The following is a 12,328-nucleotide window of genomic DNA, read 5'->3' on the forward strand; positions in this document are numbered from 1 at the left end:
TTCCAGATGGGCAAGAGAAACATTTGGAGGGTTTGGATCACCATGTATGTCTATCCAAAATCTAATTTATGAGTTATTTTCTAGTCAGTAGCTTAAATACTTTCATATATTTTTACTTATGTGATACAATTGAGAAAGATATGAATTCAAAAAGCCTCCAGAACCCCAAGTTTTTTCCATTTAATTTATGGTATACATCAGGGGTTGGCAAACTCAGTCCACAGAACATCCACCCCATCACTTGTTTTTGTACATAAAGTTTTATTAGGACACTGTCATGTCAATTCATTTACATAACCATTTACAGCTACTTTTATGCTACAACAGCATAATTATGTAATTGTGACCAAGATTGTATGGCCCACAAAGCTATAAATATTTGCTATCTGGTTTAAGTTTGCCAACCACTCGTGTGTGTGTGTGTGTGTGTGTGTGTGTGTGTGCACATGTATGTGTGTATACAAAAAATATATGTATATATACACACACACATATATATATTTTTGAGACAGTCTAATTCACTGGTGTAATTATTACACACATTGTAACAAAGTTATATATCACCAGAGATATCATAGATTCCTTTCTTTTTAGCACTCATATAAATCAAGGATACAAGAAATATACTTCATTAGAACAAAATCTTTTTGCAAAAGAATTTCAGAAAATATTCAGTCTTCAGATTCAATGATTGTCTCTCAGATTTCCTTCCCAGGAATTAATTCTCACTACAAAAAATAGACACACACATTCAAAAAGTGTTCTTTTATTATTTCTAGTAACATATATTGTATAAATACTCTATTTTTATATGTACTTTTACAAAAGCGATATAACTTAAAGGTTTTATTAGAAATAAATGTATAAAAATAAATATGTTATTATAGGCATTTATTACAAACTACAGTCCTTCTTAGAAGGAACACACAAACCGATACTTATAAAGTACATATAATTTATAGTAACATATTTTACTATATACATACAGAAAAAGTTGTATTCTTTCTCACAAAAGAGCTAAACAGACATTCACCAGGATACGACTGTTGGGCCAGCTGCCAGGGATGGACCTGCTACCCCTCGGCAGACTCCCCGCCACAAGACACATGATCTCAACGTCCCCAAACCTGTGGGACCCTGTTCTACACACCCCATTCTTTTTCTGGCATTGCATCCTTTTTGTGTGATTTTACTTTCTTGAGACACAAATTACGTTTTCACATCCACATTACCAAAGTGGGCTTACACGGTAGGGAAGGTTGGAGGTACCAAGCTCATTGTGTCTCCTCTAGTTTTTACCAGCACCTAATACTTTGCTGCTTTTTTTTTTTTTTTGCCTTTGTAGACTTAATGCAATTTTATCAAAACTCGGAATTGTTTCTTCCTCAAAACGAATTACAGAAATAAAGACTGAGATGGTACAAGAAGGTAAAGATGGAGTCGTGTGAGTCAACTCACATTGCTGAGTCTTTCTCTCATGTTGAACAACCTGAACTCTTAAGTCTTGGTAGAAAAGATGGATAAAACATTCTCTGAAACCAAAGAAGCCATAAACAGTGCTGATCAAACATCCTGCTTGGACTGCTCTCTCCCCTCATTGTTAGTGAGTTTAAGTAAGCCAGGTCTTAAAATCTCATCTTTCTCCTACTTTTCATTCCCCATCCTCATGACACAAAGCATGTAATCAGTACCAGGAAACAGGGGTGGTAACAATTCTTACTTTTTTCGGTAATTGCTCCTGTTTTTTTTTTTAAACTTGTAATAGATGTAACAAAAGAAGTAATAATAATGCCCTGGGGCTTTATCATGCTATATCACTGCTCAGAGGTTAATAATCCTCATTAACTACCCTATCAAATCTGTAACTGGCAGTTTACTCTGATGATTTAACTCCTTTCTACCTACCTCCACAATCCCACCTTAACGACACACCTCACTGGATTACCGGCAAGATACACTGGCTCCCTCCAGCCTTCTCGATGTCCGTCATCAGTCCTTCCTCACTTTGCCTTGCCCTCAAAACTCACACTACTTAACTGCATTCTGCCATCATGCAAAAGTCTATGTAATGTTTAGGTTTCTTTAAAGGATCGCAGCTCTCAGGAGACAACACCCCCCCATCGTGGGAAAGACACTTCAAGGTTCTCTTTTTGTAACCCTTCCCACAAGTCTTGGAACACGGCGACCAATCCCCCAACTGCCAGTGGGGGCAAGGCAGGTCTGCGCAGGGTCTGGTGCTGGCCGGCTTCACCTCCTTCGCACACTCTGACGCAGGCTGCCCGTTGATGTCTCGGCATTCGACCAGTCTTCTCTGCCAACCCAATCCACACGACTTAGAGCATTCACCCCACTCTTCAATTACCCATTCTGAGAACGTAGGGATAGCATTGAAAGATTCCTTCTTCTTCTTCACAAAATAGGTATATTTAATTTTAGGTCGAAGGGCATTGCCCACAGTAAGAACCTGGATGGTTAAGGGCTCTTTGAGGGGGCTGAAGCTGCGAATTCTTTCCAACGCTGCAGAGGAGCCGCTGTACCTCAAAACAACACCTTTGTACGTAATGTCTTGCTCTAAAGTGGATAAAGTGAAGTCACCGTTCAGGATATATGTGCCATCAGCAGCTTTGATGGCAAGAAAGCTGCCATTGTTTCTGGATCCCCTCTGATTCCGTTGTTTCACTTCAATGTTGGTGGCTCCAGTTGGGATGGTGACAATATCATGATATCCAGGTCTGTAGGCAAGAAAAATAGATATGACTCTCTCATTCATTGGCTAATTAGATCACTTAGCTTTGAAACATGTTAATCTTCTGTAATGTATTTTTCTCCCGACCTGTTAAAATGTACATCTAAATCATAAGGTCTCTGAGAGAATGTATTTTAAACTTACTTTGCACTGGTAACTGATCCTGATATTTTCTTGCACGTAGATCCATTTCCTCCACAAATACCACATTTATCAAACTTCTTTTTGGAGTCTATGATGCGATCGCAACCAGCTTTTACACACTGTCCTTGCACACAGACAGAGGTAGAGTCCGGGCTACATGGAGTACCATCTATCACCTGAGACAAAAAACATGTATCTTGTGTTACACATTAGCAAGGGAAGAAGATTATGCTATAAGAATGAATGTTCTCTCTGCTTTCCTGCCTATGCTAATTAAAAATTGTACCCTAACATACATGTTATGCGTTTCCTTTCACTCTGGCTTTTTTTTCAATAGTATGTAATGACATCTGAAAAAATTATCTTTTGATTATTTGTTTATTGACCTGTCTCTACTCTAGCGAATTTCAATGAAAGCAGAGTTCTTTGTCACTTGTTTACTACTGTATCTTCAGTGCCTGGAATAACATTTGGCAGCAGTAGGTGCTTCATAAATCACTTATTGAATATTGAATCTGCAACTTGGGAATATTTTCATAGCATACAATACTAATGACATGATAATCTCTATCAAATTAAATTCCATTTCTACCTTAGGCCAGATTTATTCTCCCATTAAAACGGCAAAAGAAGTAATGCTAGTTCAATATATGTCCTCAGACGTAAGAATTATCAATGCTCAGACTTCCCTTTTAATAAGTCCGTTTGCACATGCTACTGCTAGTCACTCAGTAACAAGTACTTTGGACCATGCCTAAACTATTTTCCAAAACTACTGGTTGCTGTGTGAACACATAATTTATCTAGCCAGGAGTTGTGTGTGAACCCGGTTATAGGGAGGAGCACTTGATTTTTCAAAGAGCTTATCTTCGTATATAAAAGAGTAATAATAAACAATTGCAAGAATCTTAAGTGCTGGATTTAAGCTTCATTCATAACTGAAAGCAAAACCAAACTCTAAGCAGGCAGTTGCCAACGTATACAGAAAAAAGGTGTTCAAATTTGAAATTGAACATGTTAATATATAAAATTAAGAAAGCACATCAAAGCTTGCATGAAAAGGTCACAAACCAAGACCTTGGTTCTTAGGCAAAAAATCAGTGTACAAGTAACTACCTTGGGCTGTAAAACGAAGAAGTAGCCGATGAGTTTGGCTTGACAGATGAGCTTGCACCTGTCCTTCGGTGAGACGCCAGCATACTTGGGCGTCCACTCCACCGCGGGCCCACTCCCAAAGGAAGGTTTGGAAAACTCATTGTGTGCCTCACATTGCTCCTCTCTAAAGGTTTTTCCTGGAAAGAGAATGATACGATGACATTATCACTTTCCGATCTTTAATCACCTGTTTGAGGGTACATCTTTCTTATCCCGCTTCTCAAAGTCGGAGTACGCTGCTACTCACCATTATTATCTGGACAGTCCTCGATGTTACATGACCTGTAGCGCACACGTTTGCCCTCACAGTACTTCCCTCCATTTTTGGGGACTGGGTTGTCACATTCTCTCATTGTATACTGAACTCCTCCACCACAGGTTCTTGAACAGTCTCCCCAGGGCCCCCACTGCCCCCAGCTTCCATGAACAGGCGTCTAAATGGAGACACAAATCATCAGCATTAGAATTCTCAAAAGAGACCTTTTAGGAAAAAAAGAAAAAAAATGGAAGAAAGAATCAACTCTAAAAATAGGCTATCTTGAATTCCCGCTAGTGGACACAGATGGAGATGTTTAACTTGGTATGGCATCTTTTAGCATCACTTTGTTCTTTTGAATTCTGGATGCGTTTCAGGAGGAAAACTCACATCAAAATGCTTCTTGTCAGTCTTGTTCACACACTTGCCGTTGACACACCATTTCCCTTCTCCACAGCTGGTCCCGTCTGCCCAAGGGAAGTGTTTGGTTTGGCACACCAGCAACCCGCCAGAGGTACCGGTACACCACAAGGTGGTGCACGTGCTGGCTGCATCCGGGCAGTGTTTGGACTCCTCCCCAAATGTAAACTGGCACTGCCGGTTGGCATCATACAAGGTGCCGGGGAGATCAGCCGGGAGCTGTATGGGACTCTGGGGCTTGTCCAACAAACATTCCCCTGCAAAGAAAATGCCGGCCAAGATTAATAAATAGTCAATGAAAGCATGTAGGGGTAGAGCACTGTTTAAAAAATATTTATCATATGAAATAATGCATAGCAAAGTGATTTGAAAACTGTAGAGCTTGGGGGAGATACCAGGGAGATTTAGATTGTTAGTAAGATCTTATCTCAAGAGGGTATTTCCATATTAACAATGACACAAAAGTATTGTTCTGCTGAAAACATGAATCAATGGACTTTGAGAGCACTATTAACCAGAACCACTATCTTTTATTGGGAATTAAGATCTGAACAGGTATGATTTTAACAGTGAAAAGTAACTTTGAAGGAGGGAAAATGAAAACAACAAAAAAGAAAGAGCTCATTTAACTAGACCCAACACATGAAAGGTTGGATGCCATGCAGAAAGAGTAGCTTGAGCGTCTTACCATGACCATTATCCAGAAATGACGTAATCATGTAGGCACTGCAGGGAGACCAAGGCTGGCTACGATCCAAATTGGAAAGCATTGATGCCATCATGTGGGAGTCCTGGTTCACACTGTTAAGGCTGGCACACTGCTTGGCATCATCATGCGGCATGTTAAACACGTGGCCTAGGAAGCAATCCAAAACCCACATTAAAATATAGATCATCTGTAGTGTTTTTCCCCCAACAGAGATTCATTTGTCTCAAAGTGGTATTTCTAGAGAAAGACGTATATTTAGGAGACACTGTTTTGGAGATAATGTCTATTTTCACAGGGTGTAAACAAATGTAAATTTCCAAATGTTCATAGTTCCTAATATCTTAATTTTTATTCTCATAAAATGACCATGTTTAAAATAGTGGAAAGTATTGTTTACAGTATCTAAGATGTCCTAGTACCTAAAATAGCAACATACCTGCAGATTCTTCCTCTTAAATTATTATATTATTTTATCAATTTGAATTGTGAATTGAGCTTAACTCCTACTCTGAAACAGACTTACCTAGTTCATGGGCTGTGGTGAAGGCAGCTTGTAAACCATCATCTTCTATGACTGAGCAGCTTCTGCTTGGATCACACACAGTTCCAACATCAGCCATCCCAAGAGTATCACATGTCTGGGCCCCACACAAATCCTACAAAGAAGCAAAGGTGAATTCCAATTAATAAGGGAAGCATAAACCTTGGGATCTAACTTTTTGGTGGGGTGTATCTTTACATATGCTTTGGAGCATCTACATTCATTACTGTTGAACTAGGAAGGCTTCATGTGACTTTACTGAAGCTTCTTCCTAATGCCTTTAAAATAGAACTGGGAAACTTGAAGTATTCAATTATAGACTCCCAACTATAGATCCAATGCAGACTCCCAAGAGGACAATATCCTAATTGGTACCATCCTTCTCTCACCTGTCTGGTGAAAAGAATTGCCGTGTCATAGTGCTCTGCATCCCGGTCACTGGGTGGGTTATGCTGCTTTTGCCAGTTGCAGAAGTTCCGCAGAGTAAGAGCAGCATTGGAGGTCACTTCTGGCCCCTTCTGTTCTTCATAGATAACCAAAATCTTCACCACCACCAGGCTAACTGAATTCCGAATGCTGGGGTGTTTGTACAGCCTGGCTGCCACCGAGAACAAGGTGAGAAGGTAATGCTTTAGACCACTGCCGTGGAATTCTGCCATTGACTGGTCTGCCACAAGCATGGTTTCCACATAGCGGGGGCTGGACACAAATCGCTTCTTTCTTATGCTTCCAGTTCCTGTAAAGAAACAAGAAAGAGAGTTTGCTCATGGGCAGGCTATCCAAGAATAGTCACCTTCCCAGAGTACATAAGGAAAGCCTAAACCAGTCAAAGCAAATAAAACTAAAATATAACCGGAACAACAATAACAAAAATATTTGCAACTCTTTTTCCTGAAAGTGTTATTTTTGAAAGTTTTCTCCTTTGCTTTAAATAAAAAGACCATGTGCTCCTCTGAGTGGTCAGGCTCTTTGTGTGTGTGTGTGTGTGTGTGTGTGTGTGTGGAGTTCTTCTGTTCTCTTTGAAATTCTACAATCTGAACAAGGCAGTATGCACACCAGCCTACCCAGCTGTAGTAAAATCTTGGAGCAAGGGCCGCAGACAGAGGCCCTGAGTCACTCTTTCACAGGCCAGGACTCAAATCCTGAATGAGATCATCCAGCTCCACGTGGAAGGCCTCGGGCAGGGTCTGGGCTGCTGCCAAGGGGCGGGGCCTGAAGGAATCTCAGCCTGCACTGCTCCGCTCTCTCATTCCAGGGGTCCCTGGGGTGCTCTGCTCTTGCCAATTCCAGGCACAAGGACCACCCACTCTGCCCTGCAGCCTATTACCCCACTCCCACTGCCCCAGGGAAATAAGTTCCCGCTTTGAGCCAACGTCGATTATTTGGAAAAGAGCCCTCAGACACCCGACTGAGACCCAACCCCCAGGGAAGTCCTGAACTGGCCTGTGACCATGTAACCGCTCGCTCCTGGGAGCAGAGGAGCAGGGGAAAGGAGGAGAATTCTTGAAAACAAGACACTTGAGAAAGCGAAAGAAGAAATAAGGCACCAAAGTGATAAAACGAAAAGAACTGGAGAGTAAGCACTGCATACAAGAGAGCCAGCAGGCAGGACCTGCGGTGACTAACGTTCTACGGGCCTCCAGAGCAGAACTACGGCCGCGAGAGGGAGTGCAAGCTGGGAGGCGGAGTAGGAGGTGCGGGGAGGCGGGGAAAGCTGGGTAAAGACCTCCCAAGCAGGTTTTGCTGAGGGGCCCAGCCGCCACCAGCCTGTCCCGGTCAGCCTTTTAGGGGGGAAGGCGACAGAAGCCTGCAGAACAGAGATCGTAACACATTCCGAGGTCACCGTTGCGCCCCAGCCAGCCCCTCCGCCGCCCCCCTGCAGCGAGCGCAGGGTGCACGCACGGGCAGCGGCTACAAAACTCTGCGCAAAGTTGCACACAAAATGGTTAAAACGAAATAAAGGGGATGGAACGTCGTCGCACACGCTCACACTCAACGAAAGGTGGAAGGAGTCGGGTTACAAACTCTCCCTTCCTGGTCGAAACGCTTCGCTTTAGTTTGTAGAAAATCGTTGATTTGTCAAGCCTTTCTTAGTTATTCATTATTCGGGCAAATGGAATTAAGGTTTCTAGCCGAATTCACCCACCCAAACCTCCCTCCGTCCCCTCCGCAGACATGTGCTCCTGCCCGTAAGCAGGAGTCTCCCCTCCAGCCGCGTCGCATAGAGAAAGCGAGGAGAGAAGGATGAATGGAGAGACATTGAGGGCAACTCTTCTACCTGTCGTCTGTCCTGCGCCTGGCGGGGCCCGGTCCCGCGGCAGCCACTGCGCCCCAGCATCCTCGCCCTCCGGCCCCGCACCCCTGGCCGGCAGGGTCTCGTCGTCCGTGACCCCGCACTTGGCGCCGCGGCCGCCCCGCCGCCTCCGCCGGAGGAGATGGAACTGCGGCCCCGCCAGCGGCTCCTCCCCCGCGGCGGCGGGGGCGAGGCGCTCGGTGGCGGCGGCGGGCGCGGGCTGGATGAAGTACTCCTCGCCCTGCAGGTAGAAGGCGCCGCGCACGCCCTCGCAGAGACTGAGGGCGGCGGCGGAGCTGGGGTCGCCATTCACGGTGCCGGAGTAGAAGCAGTGTGCCAAGTCGCCGGGTGGGTCCGAGCGCGGCGCCTCGGGCTCGGGGCTGCGCCCCACGGTCTGGAGCGTGAAGCCGGGCGCCAGGAAGCCGCGGTCGGGCTGCAGCTCCAGGTGCAGCCACCGGCCAAAGGCATCCAGGCGGAGGAGCGTGGTCCCACGTCCCGGGGCGCGCTCCAGCGCCGGCAGCACCAGCTCCTCGTCCTCCTCGGCGGGGCGCCCGCGTGCGCCGGGCACGGCTAGCAGAGCCGCGGCCGCAGCGAGCAGCAGCAGCGTGGGCGCGGGCCTAAAGCTCCGAGACCGCGGCGCCCACTCCGCGTTCCCCATGTCGCCGCCCAGCTTGCGCCTTCGGGACCCTGCGAGGACCGCTCGCTTCATCAGAGCCTCGGGAGACACCGCGCGCTGCAGCGCACCAAGCGAGGGGGCTTTTGTTCGGGTCGGGAGAGCAGAGCCTCGCTGGCCTCAGTCTGGATTGTTAAAGTTAACAGTTACTATTAGTCTTTGAAAGTGCGCGCAGAGCCGGCTACAGCCGAAGCTCCCGGAGTCACTTAGGAGGAGGCGCTGCGGTTCTGCCGACGCGCGGGAAGTTTTTCTTCCAGCGCGGAGTTGGAGGCACCGCGCGTTGGGAGCCGGCGGAGAGGCTGCTGCGGGGACAAGAAGCGCTCTGGGCCGCCTCCAGAGCTCAGGCTACGCGAGGGTTGGTCCCTGGCGCCCCTCTTCGGCCTCCGCCTGGGCTGCGGCGCTGCTCGCTCTGCGCAGGGCTCTGCCCTCTCCGCCGGGCTGCGCACCCTGGCTTCGCGTTGGCCCCTGGCTCGGAGCCGCTTTCCAGCGAGTGCAAGAATCGGGCAACGCGAGCCGCCCTTTTATAGTTCCCGAATAAGCACCCCCCCCTCCCTCTTGGCCGCCTTTCCATCCCAAAGACGCCGCCCCCTGAGCTCAGTCGGTGCTAAACCGCGCTCTGCACCGCGGGCTCTGGCGGGGGAGGGGACGGCCTCCTAGCTGGCTCCACGCCATCGCTCGTCAATCTGGGGGCGGAAGACGCAGAAGGGGCGCTGTGACCAGCACTTTGTACCGCCTGGGCCGCCCTGGGGAGAAGGTTCTCTCTTTCGCTGCGCTTCTCCCCGCGCCGGCTTCCTGGACCACCCTCCCTTCCAGCTGCCCCTCTGGTGCGGTCACGCAGTTCCCGCGCTGGGCTGTAGTTCCCAGGAGGAGTGTTGGGGTGGAGAGCTGAATCCATTCTCCAACATTTCCCTGCCCCGAGTTCCCTTCCCTTCTCCCTCGGCCCCCTCTTCCCCAATCTGGGAGATGAGCCAGGGCTACCCTTTCTAGAAAAATACCCCACCCCACCTCTCCATCTCCCCGATCTGCCACGAGCTTGTTAGCTCCAGCCTGGTCTCTTTGCCCTAACTTTTCCCGGGGAAAACTTGGTTGGCCCTGCGCTTCCCATAGAAAGCATGCCTGGGGGAGGGAGCCAGGTGACACTTCTTAGGCTCTAGACTGTAAAATGAGTTTGCACTGGCCCTCATCCCCCCCACCCAACCCCACACCCTCCGCCACATAAAACCCCTGCCCCAGAGAATGCGTTGTGGGGACTCGGTTTCACATTTCCGGAAAGGGTGATCTGGCACGGGGCTCAGTTCCCTTAGGAGGGAACTGTGCTTTCTCTTCTTCATTAGAGAAATCATCAGCTCCCGCCAGTCTACAGACTTCCACCCAACAGCAGCTGCAGGCTGTAGGCCAGAATGGCACAGACGTCCAAAAAACCTCACTTTCCTACCCGGGGGCCAGCGGCGATCGCTGGGGCTAGAAAGTGTGCAGTGGGGGAAATCGCCTTCCTTCCCCGACCCCTCCCTCCTCTTCCTACCAGGAAGGGAAAAGGCTGCGTCCGTGTTACGAAAGCGAGGAAAGCTGAGCCTTTCCACCTCCAGGGCCCTAAGGAAAGGCTGAGCAGCTCTTCCCTCGAAAAAGAGGGAGGGGCTCAGTGACCCAGGGGAAGGAAGTGTTTCACAATGCCTTCACGGGCGGAAAGCCACAGGGACAATAGTGAGAACGACCGCCCAAGTCTCGGGCAGACCCGTGTCCCTCTGACTCGCGCACTGCCCCTTCCGCGCCCTACCCGGCCTCCTGTCCCGCCGCCCCACCCCCAGGCGTCCCTCGCTTGGCTCCGAGTTGGTCTCGGCCCTTGCCTTGCTCCTCCCCAGATCTTCCTTCCCAACTTCGGTCGGCCCCAGACAGAAGCGTCCCCTCTAGTCCTCCAACACGTCCCTCTTCCAAACTTTTCTTTCGAGATACTTATCAACTTCTTCCTTTTCTCTCAGCGTTCTAGATTGCCTACTTGAAAAACAAAAACAAAAACTTTGCTTTCCACTCTTTAGGGAAAGATCAGATGAGCAAGAATGGCAGATAGAAGCAAACCGCTTCCCTACTGAAAAGGCTTAATCACAACTCCTGGTTCCCATACCTTAGGCATGGGTGCTTTCGCAAATGTCATTTTGGTTTCCTGAGATCACCCTCATAGTCCAATGTGGAATGATCAACCCAGGGCTTAGATACATTTTAACCACAGCTTAACGTATCTGCATTACCAGTTTTTCCCTATTATTGGCTCTTCCACTTTCCCACCGTCTAACACTTCGCTACTGTGTTCTTGCCTATCTGCTTTCACTCAGTCTCTCCTTGGCAGCCCTCTCTCCCCATCCCAGTTCTTGAAACTTAACATTGACGTCCACACTCGCCAAGTGGTCCCTTTGTTTCTACATTGCTCAGCTTAACTGCTCTTCGTCTTTAAACCATGAGGGTGACTCTCTCTGCTTCCCAAGTGTCCCTTCTCAAACATCCCAACATCCCTAATCCCCAGTTCGGTTTCCAGACATTTTTTTTTACATTGTCCTTTTCTGTTACAGTAGTTCTTTAACATTCTCTTTTTTATGATTCCATTCCGTGTCATTTCACTTGTTCTTTCTTTCTAGCTAGAAGAAAGGTTAGATATTTGGGAGAACGTATGAGGGAAGTCATTTCAGACTCACAAGATGTTGACCATGGAATCATGAAAACATGATGGCAAACCCACCAATAAATTTTCAAACCTCTTGCTTAGAAGAGGGCACAGAAGCCAATATATGTGACCAGCAGTTGCGGTTTTGAAATGGAGATTTTGGATAGTTGAGGTGGCCTACGGGCTACCAGATAAGTGAACTTAAATGTGATTCCCTTGATTTGGGGCAGGAAGGGAAACTCAAGATAGGCAAAAAATGTATAACTTTTTTTTTAAGTTATGTAATGTGTTTCAATTTATTAACTTCACTACATAACTTTAGCTTTTAAAATACATTAAGGCAAGTTTGACCGTTAATCTATTTCTACCTACAGTGTGTTTTTATTGAAAGTTTAATTCAAGGTATACATTTCTAATCTTGAATGGGTTACTTCAAATCCATTATAATTTTTTTTTCATATTTCATGTTGTATATACAAATAGAGCTGGAAAAAAAAATGAGTTAAAGGCAAAAGGATGGCCGGGAACATGACTTTTTTATTCTCTGGGTTTCTCTCCAGATTTCTGTTCTTTTGCATAATGACTCCAATCTGTTGTGCACCTGTAGTTCTGGGAAATGATTCTTTTTTAATCGCTTCAACAGAGACATGAATGCAGGAGTTGCCAATTACTAAGCTGAAAAACTCCATCCATGCTCAGAAGAACATTTAATCCACTTACTTTTTCTTTTTTTTTTTA

General features: G+C 46.9%; 1 protein-coding gene across 1 annotated transcript; it reads right to left on the bottom strand.

Moving 5' to 3' along the window:
- Positions 1-750: 750 nt before the first annotated feature.
- On the bottom strand, positions 751-9,151 carry ADAMTS1 (ADAM metallopeptidase with thrombospondin type 1 motif 1). Its single transcript, XM_045540500.1, has 9 exons — positions 8,250-9,151; positions 6,361-6,707; positions 5,954-6,086; positions 5,410-5,577; positions 4,692-4,978; positions 4,293-4,479; positions 4,007-4,182; positions 2,891-3,066; positions 751-2,732 (listed from the first exon to the last, which is right to left on the bottom strand). Exons 1-9 carry the CDS (start codon positions 8,971-8,973, stop codon positions 2,033-2,035), a joined length of 2,898 nt encoding a protein of 965 aa, XP_045396456.1. The 5' UTR covers positions 8,974-9,151; the 3' UTR covers positions 751-2,032.
- Between the last annotated feature and the right edge of the window lie 3,177 nt (positions 9,152-12,328).

Source organism: Lemur catta, chromosome 1 (genome assembly GCF_020740605.2).
Source record: "Lemur catta isolate mLemCat1 chromosome 1, mLemCat1.pri, whole genome shotgun sequence".
In the NCBI taxonomy this organism is placed as follows: Eukaryota; Metazoa; Chordata; class Mammalia; order Primates; family Lemuridae; genus Lemur; species Lemur catta.

Bases quoted from the DNA above. Each gene is read 5' to 3' on its own strand.
- ADAMTS1 (XM_045540500.1), bottom strand. From the start codon at position 8,973: ATGAAGCGAGCGGTCCTCGCAGGGTCCCGAAGGCGCAAGCTGGGCGGC. The intron at 6,708-8,249 runs GTAGAAGAGTTG...GTTTCTTTACAG, and splicing joins AGGCGCAGGACAGACGACAG to GAACTGGAAGCATAAGAAAG. The intron at 4,183-4,292 runs GTGAGTAGCAGC...TTCTCTTTCCAG, and splicing joins GGACTGTCCAGATAATAATG to GAAAAACCTTTAGAGAGGAG.